General features: G+C 32.0%; 1 protein-coding gene and 1 long non-coding RNA gene across 9 annotated transcripts in view; one reads left to right on the forward strand and one right to left on the reverse strand.

The window, feature by feature from the left end:
* The window catches only part of NFAT5 (nuclear factor of activated T cells 5), a 122,044-nt gene that overhangs the window by 44,499 nt on the left and 55,809 nt on the right, over positions 1–21,736 (forward strand). For 4 of the 7 annotated variants that reach the window (XM_072816743.1, XM_072816753.1, XM_072816735.1 and 1 more), the window contains 2 exons: positions 5,619–5,744; positions 19,350–19,908. In XM_072816743.1, the coding sequence (XP_072672844.1) occupies positions 5,619–5,744; positions 19,350–19,908 (685 nt within the window). Of the gene's footprint in view, positions 1–5,618; positions 5,745–18,843; positions 18,906–19,349; positions 19,909–21,531; positions 21,650–21,736 lie in introns of those variants that run through there. The other 3 variants (XM_072816764.1, XM_072816772.1, XM_072816783.1) reach the window with 3 other exon arrangements.
* On the reverse strand, positions 1,507–18,642 carry LOC140628021 (uncharacterized). 2 transcript variants are annotated; one of them, XR_012026468.1, is made up of 3 exons: positions 12,279–18,642; positions 10,056–10,340; positions 1,507–1,738 (listed from the first exon to the last, which is right to left on the reverse strand). It is a non-coding gene; the product is annotated as an uncharacterized lncRNA (long non-coding RNA). The 2 variants fall into 2 exon arrangements; XR_012026469.1 differs by having other exon boundaries at positions 1,507–1,741.

Genomic DNA, 21,736 nt, shown 5'->3' on the forward strand with positions numbered 1-21,736 from the left:
CACTGTCTAGCCCAACTTATTTCTGTTCCTCCTTTGTCCTGTCTCCTTTCTCCCCATCAAAGGAACCCATTGTCCTAATAAACTTTATATTTATCATTGCTTTCTTTTGTATCACATTTTTCATTTTTTACTATTGCACAGTCTTCAAATTCTTTTTTTTTTTTTAAGATTTTATTTGAGAGAGAAAGTGAGTGAGTGCATGAGCAGGGGGGAAGGGGCAGAGAGAGAGTAGGAGAAGCAGGGCCCCAATGTGGGGCTCCATCCCAGGACCCTGGGATCATGACTTGTGCCAAAGGCTGAAGCTTAACTGACGCAGCCACCCAGATGCCCCAGTCTTCAGATTCTTTATTGGTAAAACCTGCCTCCCAGGATTGTTTTGAAATTAAGTTAAAAATCTATACAGTGCCTTTGCATAGTGCCTGACCCATCCCCAAATGCTTGGTAAATGGTAGTTGTATTAATCTTATTTTGCTGAACATGCCTTTTCTCAGCTATTTCCTATATTTTATCACCCTGGACCCTTCTAGGGGAAAGTGAGAGAGTATGGGGGTTTGAAGTCTTTTTACCTTTCCTTGGGACTGAGCAACTTACACAATGAAGCAATAGAGAATGAGGTTTGGATTATCAGTGGTTTGGGAACAGAGTTCGCAATTGAGAGGAAAAAAAATAAGCTGCACTATTAAGTTACCAATTTTTGCCTTTTCTTTCACTGCATTGTACTCTAGGATTTCTGTCTACTTTGAGTTTGACGCAGTATAGGAAAACTCCTCGTAACCACTGTTGAAGAATAAAACTACATTGACCCAGAAAATAATCAGTGACATAAATGGATCAATTAGAGTTTACTCTGAATGACCAAACAAACAAACCAGCCAGTTAGCCCATTTTTACATTGTTCACCTTCCCACCCAAATTGGGAAGTATTGGTTTGCTTTCAGTATCTGAAAATAATTTCATTACTCCATTTCTTCCTTCCCCCTAATGGCCCTAGGCTCTACAGTATGGCACCAACAGAAGATAAATTCTTGATCATCTGAGCTTGTTTCCCTTTCTGCCTAATATCCTTTTTCATATACTTATGTTAATAATTTCTGTTAACATTTATTATATCACACCTGCCCTAATTCTACTACAGGGATATTTAAGCAGTACACTTGCTTGGGATTTTGGTCAACTAAAATGCATAATGAACCAGCAAGTGAGTTGATTAAACATTACTACATAAATTATTAGCAGTGTTAATAGAAAAAATAGGTAAGACAGCAGTCACTTCAATCCTGGCTGACCAGGGAAAGAATTCCTTAGAAAACTAGAATTTTAAAGATTTCCTTAGAAAACAGTGCCTGGCTGGCTTAGTTGGTGGAGCATGTGACTCTTGATCTTGGGGTTGTGAGTTCAAGCTCCATGTTAGGTATAGAGGTTCTTTAAAATAAAGGGGGTGTGTGCCTGAGTGGCTCCGTTGATTGATTATCCAACTCTTTTTTTTTTTTTAAAGATTTTATTTAGTTATTCATGAGAGACACAAAGAGACAGGCAGAGGGAGAGGCAGGCTCCATGCGGGGAGACAGATGTGGGACTCAGTCCCGGGTCTCCAGGATCACGCCCTGGGCTGAAGGCAGGCGCTAAACTGCTGAGCCACCCAGGGATCCCGATTATCCAACTCTTGATCTTGGTTCAGATCTTGATCTCACAGTTATGAGTTCAAGCCCCAAGTTGGGTTCTGCACTGGGCGTGGAGCCTACTTAAAATAATAAAAATAAAAATAAAATAGAAAAGTAAAATTATTTCTCAATTTAAAAAAAAAGAGAGTGCCTTTCATTACATTGTACAAGAACAATTTTTATCAGCTGTTACATTAATCCTAACTAAATTTCACTTTATTCCTCTGGGCAGATATTCCAGCCTTGCATGATCTGTTATGAATTACAACACATAATATATCCTTCTTAAGCCTATGACATTTGCAATATCTTTAAGATACTGATGTAGTAACCACCTCCCTCCAGGTTTGTTGTTTTTTTTTTAAGATTTTATTTATTTATTCATGATAGACACAGAGAGGCAGAGACACTGACAGAGCGGGAAGCAGGCTCCCAGCAAGGAGCCCAATGCAGGACTGGATCCCGACCCCAGGATCATGCCCTGAGCCAAAGGCAGATGCTCAACTGCTGAGCCATCCAGATGTCCCTCTTTCCAGGTTGAACCCATACTTTTTTGGGTGCTGTTGCTTTAGTTACCTGTTTTATAAAGTCTGCATTTCTTCATCTAGGTTATGAGAACTTTTAAAGATTTTCCTCAGAATTTTACTGAATGTAGGATAACTATACCTGTTGGCATTTTCCTGGCCCTCCGATAGAAGACCCTTAAAAAGTAAATTAGTGTGCATCTTGGCCTTCATAATTTCACTTTTCATAAATAGAAGCTATATAAAGAGAGATTTTTATCCATAAGGTTTATTAGGAACAATGAGAGATGTACTTTGCTCTTGTACATTTTCATTTGTACTTGTTCTCATCCTTTTTTTTTCTTTTTTTAGAAAACAGCTTTACTGATATAAATTTACATATCATAAAATTCACCCATTTAAAGTGTACAGATTCAGTAGTTAGTTTATTTACAGAGTTGTGTAATCATTACCATAATCCAATTTTGGATCGTTTTACCATCCCAAAAAGAAAACTAGTGACCATTCCCTCTCCCTTTAAAAAAAAAAAATTTAGAAGTGATTTTACTTTTGTTTTCTAATGAAGTCTTTCCTTAAGAAACTGCCTTTCCATTATGGATTTCCTGGTCTCCTTCATATTCCTTGTTTATAAACCTGGAATTTCATTCCTTCCTTATCTATCTAATTGGTTTAAAAGATAACACAAGAAAAATAGATATATCTTAACATGAGGTGATTAGTACAAGCTTAGGACTTTTTTTTTTTCTTCTATTTTTCAATTTCATGGATTTTAAATTACCTACGATCTTGTTCAGAAGTTCTTTCATTGGGCAGTAGATACTGTAAAACCGTAATTTGGATTGAATTTAGGAGTAAATTAGAATAGTATTAACAACATAATTTATATTTCTTTATATTTCTTTAATCTTTTTTTTTCCTTTAATCTTTTTAATGTCTTAAGGGAAGCAGATTTAAGAATAAGGCCAGTATATGTGATTGGGTCCTACAGTTATAGCTTGAGAAGAGTTTCTTTGAGATAATGGGTAAAAGAAAAATTTTAATGAGGATTTAAGTCTTGGATTGTTTGAAGTAGCAGAGCCAACCCAGTTATGTCTGAAATCAGAGCCTATGATGGTAATGACTATATTAACTGCTTCTTCGCTTGGGTAGATATGATAAAACTTCTGACATCTTTGATTTCCAAACGCTTGAGTCAGTTAATCAGAAAATACCTTTGATGAAGGAATGAGTCCATGCTTCCTATTCCTACACCTTCTACTTGACCTTGCATGTTAGTTTGTTCTGGGGGGGTAGGCTGTGGGGACGGTTAAGATTTAAGTTCTATATTTAGTTACGTTCTTTTTTTTTTTTTTAAATACCTAAGATATTTTTATTTGTGAGTCAATACCTCTTTTGCACACTTTTTTTTTTTTTAAGATTTTATCTATTTATTCATGAGAGACACAGAGAGAGAGAGAGAGAGAGAGAGAGAGAGAGAGGCAGAGACACAGGCAGAGGGAGAAGCAGGCTCCACGCAGGGAGCCCAACATGGGGCTTGATCCCGGGATTCCAGGATCAGGCCCTGGGCCCAAGGCAGATGCTCAACCACTGAGCCACCCAGGGATCCCCCTATTTAGTTACTTTCCAATGTATTTTTATTAACATTGCTTTTATACTTCTAGTATAGATTAAATTTTATATACTTTGGGAAAGGTAGAGTGTTTCAGCCCACAGGGTTTGTTTTGTTTTGATGTATTTATTTTAATAATTAAAGAAGTAGAGAAGGAGAACTAGTGAAGTGCTATTAATGATGGCCTATTACTAGGACATTTTTTTTCCTTGACATAAATGTATTTTGGTAGATCCTTTCACTTTTCATCTAAGCTATTTTTATTTTCATATTTCCTTTTGGTTTGTTTGGACAAAAGGACTTGAGTGTGCTTCTCTTATGTATAAGGAAGAAATACAATTGTTTTAAAATCAATATTAGATGTTACTGGCATTTCTGTTTTAATTAAGTTCTCCAAGTGTTAGGTAGTAGAGTTTTTCAAAAGAAAACTTTCAGTTGGTTCTGTACTATGAATGGAGATCATTTAATGATAAAACTTCTAATTTTATCTTTCCTTCAGGACACTCTTCCTTATCCCTGCCCACATTAAAATTGGTGTACCTAATTCAGACTTTAATTGGAAAGATCAATTTATGCATTCAGTAATCAGTAACTAAAAATATTGTTTTTATCAAGAATAAAATATCTTATAGTGCTACCTTTGTTTTTTTAATCTCATGCAAATAATTAATAATCTTTTTTATTTGTTGGAATGTTGAGTTTCTTGGAATACTAGGCAAGTCTCTTAAACCTTGTGTCTCACTTCTTTTGAAAATGAGCATATGATTCTAAGTGGTCTTTTGAAGTTTCTTCCAACATTGATTCTACTACCCCTACAGGATGTTTTGAGAATTATTTGTGCCCCAAACCATACATTAATAACTATAAAAGAATTTTAAATTAGTAGAGATAAATGCAATTTTATGGACAGTGATTATAAAGTACATTAAAAAGAAAAGTATTCTTTAGTCTGAGATACAAAAGTAATCATAGTTTAGTTAGGCTTTTATCCTTTCTGATTTAAGAGTATCCTATACTTGTGACTTTCTAGAGTTTGGAGTTAGCTCAGAATAAAAGAACAATATTTCCTTGAGCTATGACTAGCACTCCTTGTTTAGCTTTTTTGGGAGGGGAAAAATACATTATGATAATGAATTAAAATATTCACTAAAAGGTGTTGGTTAGAAGAGCAGGGCTAGACTAATGGTTTCATTGGAGAAGCCAAATAAACCTGATAAGATATAGTAAATTGCACTCATTATTACAAAGGAAGATATTGGACCATTTTGTTATTTGACATTTCTTACATTTTTTCTAATTTTATCCAGTTCTAAAATTTAGTAACTTTAGAGACCATCTTAAATATAAAGGATAAAGCCAAGAAGAAAAGAGGGGACAAAATTAATGGAGAATTCATTCTTCAGTTCAGTAAAATTGCATAATAAAAGAAAAATATTTGCTAATAATTCATTACCACAGTAATTATATGGAGTTTTTGTGTGAGTGTGTGCATAATATAGTTCTCCTCCTACGTGAAAGTACTTATTAATTTCATGCTCATATATTAGGTTATTGACTTATATTCTTTTAAAACTTTTTTCTTAAAATATAAAAATAAAAAAAAATAAAAATAAAACTTTTTTCTTGAGCAGCCTGGGTGGCTCAGTGGTTTAGCGCTGCCTTCAGCCCAGGGTCTGATCCTGGAGACCTGGGATCTAGTCCCTCGTCAGGCTCCCTGCATAGAAACTGCTTCTCCCTTTGCCTGTCTCTCTCTCTCATGAATAAATAAATAACATCTTTAAAATTAAAAAATAAAATAAAAATTTTTTCTTCTTTCTCCAACAGAATCTGTCTATGATCTTCTCCCAAAGGAGTTACAGTTACCTCCATCTAGAGAAACATCTGTAGCATCAATGAGTCAGACAAGTGGTGGTGAGGCAGGCTCGCCTCCTCCAGCTGTAGTTGCTGCTGGTATGCATTTCATTTTACTTTATTAAAGAAAACTAGTGTATTATCTGGCCAACATGAACAGTGCTGGCAAAGTTCATATCAAAAAGAGTGTGATTTGAGGGTTTGTTTTAGAAGGTTTAAAAATACTTTTAACCTTAAAATATTTCAATATACATTTCTTGATACAATTCTTATTTCTTAAAATTTCATATTGGCACATGTGTCAGTGCCATTTCTTTTCTAGGAGCTTACCTTCAGCTATGGAAACAACAAGCTCTTTTATTGACTACACATAAAAAAATTACATGCCAAGCTATGAATAGAAAATTAGCATTTGAATCTCAATTTAAAAATTCTTTTTAAAAATTTGCTGAAAGAGAAAAATACTTTATTTTGTATAATCTGAAAAAAGACTCAAGCACTCAAGTCTCTTTTCCGTTTATAGAATGTTACTGTAACTTTTTCCCTATATTTGAAAACGTCACTTCAGACTTGTTTTAAATTCAGTTGAAAGTAATGGAAGATTTGAATGTATTATTTATATAAGGCCATTTTGTAATGTCAATTAAAAAGTATAGAAAATAATGTTTTAAATGTATCAAGTTTATTTTTATTCAGCTCTCAAATCATACACTTTATATAAAATTGGTTCCATTTTTTAATGAACCAGAATAAAGGATTGATGGACAAGCCAATAGAAAAAAACCTTGATTATTGATAAATTAATGAGTGCTTTTAATAATATTAGATTGCCCAACTGTATTTCTTTTTTTAGTTGGGTTTTATAGACTGCTAAGTGTGTTTGGTTTAAAAAAAAAAAAGGGGAAAAAAAAAAAGGGAAAAATTATATATATGTGTGTGTGTGTGTGTGTGTACACACACACACACACACACAGACTCTGAAATTTTATCCTTCTAAGTAGAGGTTTCTTATCCAATGATACCTCGCATCTTTTAAGTGGTACTTAAAATCCATCACAGCACTGTTTTCAGTAAATTCATTTCATTTCTAAAAGAACAGTGAAGCGGAAGGTTATGGTTTAAATAAGGATTTGGTACTGTAATAGAACTTGATATATTTTTCTTGTATGCATTAACCAGTGTACCATTAACCTTGTGTACAAATCTTTTCCCTAAGCTATATACTGCAGTGCGCAGCCTTCCTGGTTGAGGGCAGGAAAACTTAAACATAGCAAAGAAACTTATCAGCCCTGCTCACTGTTCATGTGTTGCCAGACATTTTCTAACAGATTCTGTGGATTTAATTGTGAACTTTTTAGTTATCCAATTGGTAAGATGACCTGGTTTTACTTTATATCCACTGGATTCTAAAATGTCCTTGATTATTTTTTCTGGAATTTAAAATTTTACATATTGCTTAAAAATTGTATCAGATGATAAAATATTTTTGAAAAAAAATTGTAATGAAATATTTCACTTTAAATCCACAAGTAGAAATTGACTAACTGATTTCTTTTGTATCTTTTGAGATTATTTTTTATAGACTTGTTGAATCTATATAGAACTAAAAGTCTGTTTCTTCTGTGCTTTTTAACATCTGTTGACAGTAGATCCAGTTCCTTTTAAAAGCTGAAAAAATGTCAGGTTTGGAAAAGAACACTTCCTTTTAAATAATACCAAAGTCAATTACAAGTTTTTATATATAGGTATTAAAAGTTCTTGAATTTGAGTCCCTCATAAAATGTTGATCCTCCCTCCTTCCCCCTATATAGTTGAGAAAATCTTCTCTAGATAAATTAGATTGAAAGACATGAGTTGAAAAATCATGAAAATAAGAGTTAACCAAAGGAAATATTCTGAAGTAATAAATTCTTACTAGAGGGAGAAGTTATTGATATTGTAAAGAAGGTGAAAAGAGAATGAGGAGATAACATGGACTGTTTTCTTATATTCACATACAGAAAGTTTCTATGGTCTAAAACCAAGTCATTTGTAATTTTTTTTTACATAAATTTACTTTTAGTAACCAATATAATCTTATTCAAGGATTCTGTCTTATTGGTAGAATAATCTTCGTTATATAACATTATAGGTAAGAGAGTTTAAATTACAGAATAATTGTAGGGAAATCAGTTAGTATATGTCATTATGGAGTTGCTTTTTTATTTGACATGAATATCTTTAGTGACATAACTGTCAAAGAGAAAGATTTGGAGTAGATTACCAGTTTACTCAGTGTTTCCTGGCCAAAAGATTTGATGTCTAAGGAAAGACACATTAATTTAGACTTCTTTGAGTTTTATTTTTAATTTGCTGTTTAAATATGAAATGCATAAAAATGATGATTCTTGATGTAGTTAATTCTTCAGAGTTTTGAAGGAGCCGGATTGGCTGCTATCAGGTATGAGGGCCTGGTGGGAACAGACTTCTAGTTCTGCTATAAAGGTTTGTGTTTCACAAGTTCTAAATCAATTTAAATTTTGAAATTAAGAGGCTGGGCATATAGGTATTCATGTACATTCTTTATTACTTAATTATTGAAAATGTGTTTCTCAGATTCGCCAATCTAGATTTTTTTCCCTTTACTTATTATTGAGGGAATGAGTAAACATAATGCTGCTAATCCACAATCCAGAATATTGGGTAAAAGAGTATCTCTCAAACCTTCTCTGCCTCTACACTATTCACACTTTCATTCCCATCAGTAACATCTTTTTATTGGGTAAGTTCCAGGGCTGAGGCTGGGAGAAAAAGGGCTTACTTCTACACAACTCCTCCTCTCTCCATGTGTCAAGTGTCAAAATCTGGGAATCTAGCTGAGAATCAACAGTCTGAAATTTGTACTCCTCATTTTTTAGTATCGTGCTGCCAAAGCAAGCACTGTACTCCTCACTTTTGTAAAATCTCTGCTTTTGTCCCATTAGAAAGGTAATTAAGAGTTTGAGGGTTAAGAAAGAGGTAGTAAGTTTGAGGTTCAATATGTGAATAAGTTGTAGAAATACAGATTTTCTGAACAGTATTGTAGGTTCTCAGCAGTTAAGACAGGGGCCGTTTTCCTGACACAAAATAGTCATCCAGATGAATTAATAGCATTTTCGGCAAGATAAGGAATTGCTCAAGAAATGCAAACTGTGGGGCAGCCCTGGTGGTTCAGCGGTTTAGTGCCGCCTTCGGCCCAGGGCATGATCCTGGAGACCCGGGATCGAGTCCCACGTCGGGCTCCCTGCATGGAGCCTGCTTCTCCCTCTGCCTGTGTCTCTGCCTCTGTCTCTCTCACAAATAAATAAATAAAATATTTTTTAAAAATAAAATAAAAATAGAAAACTGTGAAAGAATTATTTTTGTTTGTTTTTGTGGGGGTGGAATCCTGTACTATAGGTTTTAAAGAACTAAAATGCAGGTATTATTTAGAACTAAAACAGTTGTACCAGACTGTGGGGAGTTTTTGCAAAGACTTATGGCAGCCATTTTTCTTAAATAACAGCTTTATTGGTAAATAACTCCTATATCAATCAAGTATTTTTTATTTTTTTTTTATTTTTTTTTTTTTCAATCAAGTATTTTTTAATCTCTTCATATGTTTAGTTTTTAATTCTTAGATTTACTTAATTTAACTAAAATAGGAAGTTTTCCATTAGAAGTGAACAGTACACTTAATCCTCATTTTAAAAAGTCAGTTTATTTTCTTATTCCATTCTAAACTCTTTGTCTTCATATGGGATATGGCATTATGTTGTTAGTTTATATCAAAATATGACTTTGCTAAAGTAACTATTTCATTTTCTTTAAAATTTTTATTCTAATTCTTGAGGTAAACAATGAATTAATCAAACCATAAGTTTTATAATTCAGCCAGAGAATCTTAAGAATAACTAGTGATTCTTTGTTATTTGTTTTCATAAAATTATTAATTTACTTTCAATAATTATATATTAATACTTTTTAAATAAATAATACAGTTTCAGGATACTAATACTTTGTAGCACTTTTTAATTTGTATAGGTGTACACACAGATTAAGCATGTGTAATAGAAATACCTGTTGAATATCTCCACTAGTTAGGTCATCAGAGGTTTTTAAAGGTTGTAATTTTAGTTAATGACTTTATATAAGGTGATCTATATAATATGCTTTTTTGTTAGAAGGAAGAGACTTATTAAATAGCGCTTTGAATTTTACAAATGCTACAGCAGTTAATAATCGCCAAGTACTTAACAGATACCTTCTATACTGAAATAGCATAATTGAGTGCTATTTATATTAGAGGAGAGGATGCTAGAGAGCTAAATTAATGTCCTATAATCAAAGAGCAGCTATACTTTAATTTTAGATATCTTAATCATCTAATAAAATAGGAATTTCTAAACATACATAACAGCAATACAAAATATGAGTTGAAGAAAATGCAAGTTGCCATTTTTAGTTCCTACTATAGGAATTGTGCTAGGCAATTTGCATATCATCATATTTCAGTCCTAGGTACAAGATACTTCTCTTCTTTCCCGATGAGGTCTCAGTTCTTTTCTTCTTGCCATTTTACTTCAGGGAATTGTGTGCCTCTATTTTACTTAGATAACTGCAGTTCCTGGACTAAGCAGCGTGTAGGATATTGAGTTGTAAAAGCCATACGCCCCTTATTTCTGCAAGTTTCAGGATCTACAAATGAGAATATGATTTCTAGAAGAATATTAAGTTTTAATAACAGTGATTCACAGCAACAGAATTATGCATTTGATTGAATTTATTGTAACTTACTTACAGTTATGTAATTTGTATTTTCTTCAGCTGAATAAATTTTGAGGAGCAAATTTGCCTTTGATTGCTGTCCTAAGTTAACTTGGTAAACATATTTCAGAATTTTGGCCATTTATGTAGTATACTATTCCAAAAATTTATACCCAAAGCTCATTAGCAGGAATGGTGATTCACCTATATATTGATGTTGTGAGCTAAAATGTTATTTGATCTTGGTTATTCTATATGGCCATTTCAACTTTTTCTAGAAAGTTAGAGCACTTCCAGAAGGAAATCAGATCTTAGTTACAAATATGTTGCAAGTAGGTGTAAAAACTCTATTCCTCATTGTCTTTTAACTGAAATTATATTGTAAATCTAAAGTATACATTTCTATATTTCTATATGTATAAATGTATACATTTAGATTTATGTTAACATCTGCATTACTAAAATGAAAAGCATAAGCAAACTTGGGACATAATGGTGAATTCAGAAACAAGAATTCTGGAGGCTGTTTTATAAATTTTCATTGACAAAAAGTACATATAGCCTGTTGATTTATCCTTTTAATGCTTATCTTTACCTCTTGATAATTTTTAGCAACAACTCTATAAATACTGTGATTTATTCTGTTTCTGATAGAAAAAGCATATTTTTAAATTACCTGAGTGTGTAGAGTAGCATTTTTTTTATTTTTATTTTTTTTAGAGTAGCATTTTAAAACTGCTCAATGATTTCAACCTTCAATAGACAAAATACATGCAAAAAATAGGCAGATCTATTTTAATGTATTTTATACAATTTAATATTAATAAGTTAATAGAAGTGGGCTTACTTTCTTACATCATCAATAAGATTGATAATATCATAAGTAAAAGGTGTCACCATGCCAATTGCCGTAAGTAATTGTTTTATAACAGTTGTATATATAATATCAATAAAGTTGTATAAATAGTACTCCAGCTGGGCAGGAGTAAGGAGAATGGATTAGGGTAGGGCACAACAAAAGATTTCAGCTGTTTCTGTTAATTATTTTCTCTTAAAAATAAAATCATGTAGTATTTGTTAAAATATGAGCAGAGGAAACAGTATTAGTTTTGAATATTTCATGATTTAAAAAACACCATGTAGTAGATGATTAAAATAAGTCAAAATATTCAGTGAACTATGCTGTTAAAAAGTAATAAAGGTATGAGATATGTTAGATCCTTGATTATTTTTGGCGTGAGAGTACATTACCTTTTTATCAATAAATGCAAGTAGATATCCATCCAGTGGTATTTATTTAGCCCACTGAGCTAAAATTCATTTCCTGCATCATCCCTTCATGAAAAGTTGTTATTGTCAATTAAATTAAATAGAAAATAACTGAGAAAGCACCTCAAAGTGCCAGGCCTGTACAGGCATAATCTAGATAATAACACGCACACACACACACACACACACACACACACACACACACACGTTATAGTTTTACTTCTATTTATTTATTTCTCCCACACATGAAAAATAATAAAATTAATACGGGTTTTGGAATCATTAGGATCTAATTTGCATCTTATTGCTATCATATCATTTCTATCATACAGACATAATTTTGTAGAAGTTAAAAAATTTGTAATATTGCCCCTATCACTACACAGTTAATACCAGCTTCTTATGGTTATTACAAAGATAAATATGTAAAACACTTAACATTACCAGAGAATTAATGATCATTCAGTAAACATTGACTTTCCTCCTACGTTTCTCCTTTCATTTGTAAAGTTTAAACAAATAGATCTTAATCTTATAAAAATAAGTTTTTAACCTTATTTTGCTTCTTTCTTTCCATTCTCACCCAGTCTCTTTTTATACCTTATTTTGAAATTTTGCCTGTTAGTCGAGATAGAGCCACTCATGGGCCATGGTATTTACATTCTGACTTATTCTTTCATGTTGACACTCTCTCAATATGAACCCTTGTATATAAAAGAGACATTGATAGAAGATGATGAGTCATAGGGAGAACAGACATTTCTCAAAGGGAGATTCTAAAAGGTGACTATTAGGGATTCTAGTTCCTAGAATTCTCTTCCCACCTTTTTTAAATGAACTGATACATTTGTGTGATCAGCTGTCAGAATTTCTAATAGAACAATGTATAATTTACCTTATGTTTTTTGCATAGACACTTTTGCTTGTGGATCTAATATCCACTCTAACCCAGACCCAGGTGTAAAACCTGATTAATTAAATTACAGATTTTAACAATACAAATACTTTCTTCCCCCTTTTTGGTCTCCTCTAAAAAAAAGAAAAAAAAATGAAGACATTGGACTTAGAGTTGGCAGGAGTACCTTTATTATTTAATCTAAATATGTTAAAGTGTATTATGTGATAATGCATCGAGGTGACCTTCAAATAGCATCCTTCAGAACTGTTTTTCTCTAATTCTTACCTAAATTAATATAGTGACAATCTCTGTTTTTGTCTTCACATAATATTCCCTTTCAAATAGTAAAATAGTTGAATAGTTGTTTGGTTTTTTTTTTTTTTTTTTTAGCCTGTACTTCTTGGGGTCTTTGACAGTGTAATAAATATAGTATCAGCTAGTATAATTATTCCCTTTTAGTTTAATCTTTTTGAGGTAAAGGATTCTTTTTAGGCTTTAGTCTCTTCACTCAGTATTGACCAGTGATGTTATCCAGTAGTACTTAAATCACCGGATGGTAAAAAAGCATCTTTCTTTTCCAACAGGAAAGGATTTAAAACCAAATTGCATAATATATACCTAGTATGTATTTTACACTGTGCTTAGATATTTAGGGTTGAATGGGACAGAAGATACGTTTAAACATTGCTATAAATGTCAGGACACTTAACAAATTTTGTAAGCATTTTATTTTTCAGGAAACATTCTTTAATGAATACTCTGTGAATAGGGGCACCTGGGTGGCTCAGTCGGTTAAGCATCTGACTCTTGATTCAGCTCAGGTCATAATCCTCAAGAGTTGTGAGATTGAGCCCCATATTGGGCTCTGCGCTGGGTGTGGAGCCTGCCCTTAAGGTTTTCTCTTTCTCCCTCTCCTCCTTCCTGCATTCTGACAAGGTAAAAAATAATTATTTTAGGAGAATTTAGATTAAAAATGGGAGAATAATTATTGTGTAGTATTAGAACTCTGATTGGCAATTTGATGGACTGGGGAAGAAAAAGATGGCTTCCAATAAATCAATAACCTTTCAGCTTCAGCAACAGTGCTAATTATTTTTTAAAATAGAGCCTCTAGATCAAACGTTTTATGTACAATAGCATATCTAATTTAAAAGTGAAAATTGCTACTTTTTTGAGGAGTATGAGGAAGTAGGCCTGAGAAATGAAAAGATTCTTTTGCTGCTAAAATACAGGTATTTCTTACTTCTTGAGTGTTTTGGTTTCCCTTTTACTTCAAGGGAATTTGGGTAAAAGTACAGCCTAAAAAACACCTGAGAGAGACCATTCTGGCTTATGGATTAGATTGCATTAGTAAACAGGAGAACAAATTGGTGAATATGAGTTAACAAAAAGTTTGGATAAGAAATTTTTCCACATGCATTTATTTGGATGTTGATAATTTAATTTTTTAAAGTTTGTTTTCAAACATTGCTTATTGTGGCATGTTAACTTATGTGGGTGGGGAAAGTACAAATGGAAATTGAAATTGTTAAACGTGTAAATTAAATGATCAATCCTACAATTTTTTTTTTTTTTTTTTTTTTTGTTCTTGGTAAAGTAATCTGGATTGCTTATTTTATATGCTGGGATGCTAGTTGTTTTTTCTATTAATACACTTAACTTGCATTCTAGCTTCGCCATTCAGAGACAGGCATCGTGTGGTGGGTTGTGTGACAGTGTCTGTCAATAGTGAAGACAAATAGTGCCAGAGACACTTAACCCATCCAATCTCACCCAGGGTATAGGTCGGTCTCGTTTTCAGACTTCTTCATAAGTCTTTTTTTTCTTTCTTTCTTTCTTCCTTCCTTCCTTTCTTTTTTTGTTTCTAAATAGTGGATTGATACTGATTGAAACTAAAAACTTTTTGTAAAGTTTTAAACTTTACATTAATACTATGAGAAGAAGAAGAAGAAAAGTAGAAAATGAAGGTTGGCATGTAAGGTGTTGACAAAGCAGGTTTGCAGCCACTTTGTGTGTTCTAGATTTTTCAATCCCTTAGCAACATGAATGTTGGCCTTACAATTTTTTTCTCTCAATATCTTTCTTCTTTGATCTAAAATGATGTCCTTGTATCTGGTGACTTTTATCAGGCAAGATGTTTAGATTTGAAGTCATTGTTACCAGAAAGAAAATGAAATGCTTTAAAAGGATAACTGAGGTTGAACAATAAGTGTTTTAGAATGGAAATGTTTCCAAATACCTGGATTGGTTTTTAAGATTATTTTCTGAACAGTCAATGGTTTACTCCTTCTCCGTTCCACTATTGGTTCACTTAAGCACACCTGCAAAATTTTATGGCTTTGTTTTAATGACTTTGTTAGGAAGCTTAAATGATTTTGCACTGATGTTGAAAGTTTTAAAATATATGTGCTTATTTAAATGCTAGAAATCACAATTTTATCATAGAAGCTCAGTTAAATGCTATTTTGCCACACATTTTAAATTAGTGATAGGTTTTTGTTTCTTTTAGGGACTTAAAGAATGTTTTAAATTCAAATAATAATACTTAATAATACTTAGAAATTCTAGGATATCCATGTAGGCAATATCTGCCACTCTATCACCACTACTTTGAATATTTATAGTGAACTTTAATGATTCCATCAGTTCTTAAAAGAATATAATATACAACTTATGTTCGCTATCATTACTGGCAGTCTAGTAATTGGCTACTGCTAATAATAGAATTGTTAGGCTTAGACATAGAACACTATAAATATGATACTTCCTTTCACTTACATATTTTAGAATTATCTATTCTTTTGAAATTATAAGTCTTCATTAGTAAATGTAGAAATGGTTTTCCCTTTGGTTCGCCATGCTCTCTAGTCACAAAAGTGTTACGGAAAAATAGAATTCCTTTAGGTTCAAAGATAATTTTTTCATAAAAGAAAAAAATGAAAAATTTATTCATGTGTTACTTATGTAAGAGAATTTTAAGAAAATTTTAAGAAAAATTTAAAACTTTACAGAGCATTGGTATGGGATTTAAAAGAACAAATTATAAAGGTATGAAATAGAAATAACATTGCAACTATTCTGCTTAGTGAGAAGAAAATAAAAGCAGTTATTAGAACATTTTTATTTGGAGTTTGTGTACTTTTAATATGCAGCAATAAAATGTAATCTGTACATTCCTAATGGATAAAAGTGGGGACTTAAAACCAAAAAAGGGGGTTAGCATATTTTGTTCATAACAACTTAAAAATAAAAAAGAATATATAGATGAGGCAGGATTACATTAGCATTTTAGTTCTATAGAAAGTCATTTAAAGCTGTTTCTTGATATTAATGATATAGTCACTGAAAGGTTTTTGTAGATATTTTAAGTGCATTTATAATATTCCCAGTAATGTTCTTTATGCTTTTCTGGGATTGCTTGGGAATGAGAAATTTGTATTTAGAAATCAAAAATGTTTTTCATATAATTTAATGCATTTTTAATAAATAATGTTTTATTCTTAGTAAATTTATGGATTAATACACAAATAGATAATATGGCTTATATATATTTCAAGAAAGGAAGTTATTAGTATACTCTGTAGAAATAGCAAGTAGTTACCTCTAAACTCTTAAGGTACTTCTAAACCCTTCCCTGTATCAGATAATGCTATTATAGTCATACATATTTTAAGCACTTGGAGTAGTAAATCCTTTTTTTATACCTGACATGTTCATCATGGGCACATTGTTACATTTATTGGTCAATATAACTTTAATATAATTCAACATATATATCAAATATTGGCTTCCAATAAATCAGTTTAATAAAAAATTAAAATTTTTACTATATGCAAGGTACTGTATTAGATGTTGAGAGGGTCTAAGAAAGATCTAAAAAGGGGCCCATAGTTCTTCACCACCTCATTTGGCATTATTATTACACTTAGATGATGTCTTGCTAACCAGAATGTAACATCTTTATGCAAAGGATTTTATACACTATTATTGTCATTATCAACGTAAAAATAATATTGTTGTAAAGAGTTTTATAATTTAAAAAATTGTCTTATTATAGTCTTAAAATGAATAGAATCTTTTGTAATTTAGGCTCAAACTGAGATAGGCTTTAAAAAGTAATACTTTTTAATTAAAGGATGCTTACTGCTGTCTTCTGACAGAGTTTATGTTTTCAGTTTCATAGTTTTGTGCTAATGAACTTTTTTATTTAATAAGTATATCCAGGAAACTGCAGGTAAAATATAAAAATTGTATGTTAGGTGTCCAAGGAAAATGTATAGAATATTTTAATTTATGTAGGGTATGAGATCACAGTTTGGCATACCTGTCCCAGAACAGACATTTATGTATGATTATATCAATTGGGTTTTATAACATGATTACTTTGGTAAGATTTGCAAGATAAAATCATATATACCTGTAAGAGCAATACCAGGCTATGTCTTGCATATTAAATTCATAAATATCAAGTAACTTGCTTTTGAGTTCATGATCGCTTTCCACCAGTACTTTCCATCTGTCATGGACAGGGATCCCTGAGATGTTCATATTCTGCATTCTCATTTGCATGATATTTAGATTCAGAAAGAATGGGTGGGGGAAAGCCGCTTCATAGAAATACACATTCACACAGCATTCATGCTGCATGTTTTGTGTGTTCCACTGCAAATACTGCATGCTGCATACTTTTATTTCTCTGAAGATGAAGAACATAGGCTTATACACACACAAAAATTTAGTTTCATTTTGCCAATAGTTGGAACAGATGGAGGAATGTTATAATAAGTTTTCTATTTTTTAAAAATGATTTTTATAGTATTTAAAAAAAAAAGAGGAAAAAACTTGTTATTTAAACCCAAAGTGGCTACAAATCAGCTCCTAAACTGTCACTGACATTAGCATCTAGATTTTGTAGTTTTTACAAATCTTTTAAAATATTTATTTACTAAGAAAACATTGCATTAATGCATGATACGAAATTGATAAATTTTTCTTTAAATTGGAATGCAGTTTAAAGTGACTGAATTTTCCAATTTCAGCTACTGCATTTGACAAGGACACAAAGTGGAAAATGGAACTGGTATCATCTTAATTGCTCTAGGTTCTTTGACTTATGATAGTTGGGGAAAATATTTCCACATGGCATTATGTAGATCACATCATTAATGGCTAATATAATTACTATGCTCTTCAGCTTTGACAGCAGTGATGAAAAATTATGGGTGAATTTAGCTCTTTTAATTGATTTAAGTGTTCTGGTATGTTTTTAATTTAAAAATAGATCTTTGGCACTTGGCTTTTGATTATCTGAACATTGACATTCTTACATTTCACTCTTTACATTAGAGTTGATAAGAATGTTGCAATTCCAATGACTGCACATTACATTTTTAAGTTTTATCCTACCACTTTAACACAGTGGCACACTTGGCTATAGATAAAAACTAATTTTAGATTTAAACATATCTTTTATCTCTGTCACGTTACCAATTTTTAAGTTTGGTGTATGGGATTATGAGTCTCTCCATATCTTATACAAGATCAAATGGCATTTCTAAAATTTTAGAACTGACAACTTCCAACCTTAGCATTATTAGTGTGCCTCTGAGTTCGTGCTGTTTAATGGTTAAAGTAGTATTATTTTTCAACAAGCTGTTCTGCTGGTTGCCACATGTTTTGAAAGATACACTTAAATCTTTCTTGCTAGGTATAATAACTAAATGGCCTTATAAAAGACCTTTTTATAGAAACTAATTCTAGTGCTTCCCCAGCACTAGAATTTTTTATTTAACTCTTTTTTGTTAGACTTCAGTCAATAAAAGTTACTATTACTTATATTAAGAAATTCCCTTAAAATCAAGTAGGCTCATTAAAGAGAGAGGAAATAGATAGTGGTAACCAATTGCTGAGTGTGTAATCAAGTACTTTGTAAGAGAAATCCATCCAATAATCAGTCTTAACCCAGCTTTCATTCTGCCATAAAGGATGGATTTATTTACTCTAGAGATTATAGTTTTGAACTGCTATTTCTAACTTCTGGATACCCTCTGTGGTTAACTTCCTTATCTTCCACAGCCTAGCATATTCCAAATCGAACTTTATCACTTTTATTCTAGATTTTACAACAATCATAGTGACGGTACCAGTTCCATTTTGCCTCCAATTCAGTTGATTATATATTTTTTCTATTTATTTCTCATTTTATAATTGATATCTGGAATAATCAGCAGCTCTTTTCTCATTTATTTTCTCATATTTTTATTCCAGGATTTGCCTCTGAAGCAGGGAGTGTCTGCATTAAAAATGACCTGTAGTTCTCTGCTTCATAGGTTAGAAACTTATTTTAATATTTTGTGGCTAAGCACAGTCCCACTTTTCAAATTCTATAATGGATTATTTAATTGGCATTGAATGTGGACCACAAGCATATATTTCATATTGGGGTTTTATTATCTTAAATGATTAAAATTCAACAGAACATCCAGCTGAGGCAATAAAAGCTTTATTCTTGCTTTACAGCTTAAAACATTAAATTAGATTTTTAAAAATCTATCAATTATAACAAGTAAAATATTGCTGTTTGGGCATTTTTTAAAATTGCGTTTTTTAGGCCTTATATTGCTTGAAGCATTTATATTCTAAAACTTAACCAAATTCCAACTATTCATTTTGGGGAAAAACAATCAGTTCACGAATCACATTTTCAATGGGACTGCTAGCCAGCATAGGTGAAAACATGTATAGTGTATTTACTCTTAAATTGTACACCGCAGATGCTTCTTCAGCTCCCTCCTCTTCCTCCATGGGCGGTGCTTGCAGCTCCTTTACCACCTCTTCCAGCCCTACCATTTATTCTACCTCAGTCACCGACAGCAAGGCTATGCAAGTGGAGAGCTGCTCCTCAGCCTTGGGGGTAAGTAACAGAGGGGTAAGTGAAAAGCAGTTAACCAGTAACACAGTTCAGCAGCATCCATCAACACCGAAGAGGCACACAGTCTTGTACATCTCACCACCACCTGAGGACTTGCTGGATAACAGTCGGATGTCCTGCCAGGATGAGGGGTGTGGATTGGAATCAGAGCAGAGCTGCAGTATGTGGATGGAGGATTCCCCCTCCAACTTCAGTAACATGAGCACCAGTTCCTACAATGATAACACTGAGGTACCTCGTAAATCACGAAAACGAAATCCAAAGCAGAGGCCGGGGGTCAAACGACGAGATTGTGAAGAATCTAATATGGATATATTTGATGCCGACAGTGCCAAAGCACCTCACTATGTGCTTTCTCAGCTTACCACGGACAACAAAGGCAACTCAAAAGCAGGAAATGGGTTGGTATTCACATTTTTTAAAGTTCTATCACCATTATGCAAAACAAAACAAAAAATAAATAAATCATTCCCCAGTTTTTGTAATTGCTCAGCTCAAGTGTGCATATAAAGCAAAGATACTGAATTTATCATAGAAATACATGAAAGTTCTAACTTAAAATTACCAAGTTTCACTAGAGAAAAACATATTATTAATAGATTTTAGCAATAGGTATTTTATTATGGGTATGATTCAGTAGTAGAAAATAATCTGTTTTGAAATGACTTTTAAATTACAAATGGATTTGTATTTTAAAAGGATTTAAAAATATTTTTACTCAGAGAAATAACTACAATGTAATGGCTATAGTTAACTCAAAACGTTCGAAAAGGGCTAGTTTGTGTTCTTTCATGTTGTCTCCCCATATAGATCAACCCATTTCCATTTCTATGAGGATTTTAGACTTTTTCTTTTTGCTTTTGATTGAAAACAAGAAAAAACTAAATTGACGGTTTGATTCTCATCATTTATTCATGTACTTTTTAAGCTTTTTCTTTGATACATTGTGCTGACATTAAAGAAGAATAAATATATCACTAATTTTTTTATCTGTGATTCTGGGTTAATGTATTGGAAGATGATAGAACACGACCATGGTACACATTTGAATTTTCATTCATCTCCGCCAGTTCACAGCACTTACTGTAAACATATCTGTAAATAAATATATCTCCATGGCTATAGGAGAGAATATTTATTGCTATAATACAGAATACTATGAATTATTTTTAATTTTGTAATTCCTTTAGTACTTTTATTATATTTAATTGCTTTTTAAATTAGATTTTTCTGTAGTGCATTCAACATAACTTGATAAAATGTAACTCATTGGATTTTGAGAGGTTTTTTTTTGGGTGGCAGATTATGGTCCTTTAGTTGACCCAGAACCTCCTACAATTTCAGGTTGTTACAAAGGCTGTTGGAGAAGCTTTTGGTTGGTTTACTACTCGATGACATCATTCATTTCTTTTAAGTTAGAAATTTGGTTGAACATTCTAGAGAATATTTTTAATGTATATTAAGCTTGTTCTTAAATATTCTCCCCATATTACATTTTTAAAGTAATATCTATCATTTAGGCATAATTATTCTATACTGTTTTTCTTTTCTTCTCTCAATTAGAACTCCTTTGGGGTGATGTAGTTAAATAAAAATACACATTTAAATGTTTTTTTTTTTTTCTTTTTAGAAAGTCCAGATTAGGAAATTATCTTTAAAAAAAAAAAAAAAAACAGTAAGATACACCCTTTCGTAAATTCTTGCTATTAGCAAAGTCAATTCTAGAACATATTTGTAGAAGTAGTACCTAGAGAATAATGCTCTGAAACATGATAGCACTGATTTAAAAGACTTGTGTATATAAGTATGTGTTTATTTGGGCTTCAATGCAAAAAAAATTTTTTTAAGTTCCGGAAGAGAGATTTTCATTTTTATACTGAAATAAATGTTAAAGGTCCAAATGAAGAACAAATAAAATTTTGACATAGGATTAGTCAACACATATGATTTGCAGTTCCTATTAAAGAGGTATCTTGACCTACATCTTTTCTGCTTCTGCTTTTGTATGATAGATATATCTTAGAAATGATTTGAGGTTACCCAGGGAAAGTATAATAACATTTGTCAAGACAAAAATCTCTCATGAAATAATTCATGGAACAGAAACTCATCAAGCAGCAGAAGAAATGTCCAGCTTCTTAGGTAATGGAAAAATATTTGACACTAGCAAATAGAAATGATGGAAGAAGTTTTAATTTTGAATTTATAGAAACTATATCGAGGAGAGGA

Source organism: Canis lupus, chromosome 3 (genome assembly GCF_048164855.1).
Source record: "Canis lupus baileyi chromosome 3, mCanLup2.hap1, whole genome shotgun sequence".
Lineage (NCBI taxonomy): Eukaryota > Metazoa > Chordata > Mammalia > Carnivora > Canidae > Canis > Canis lupus.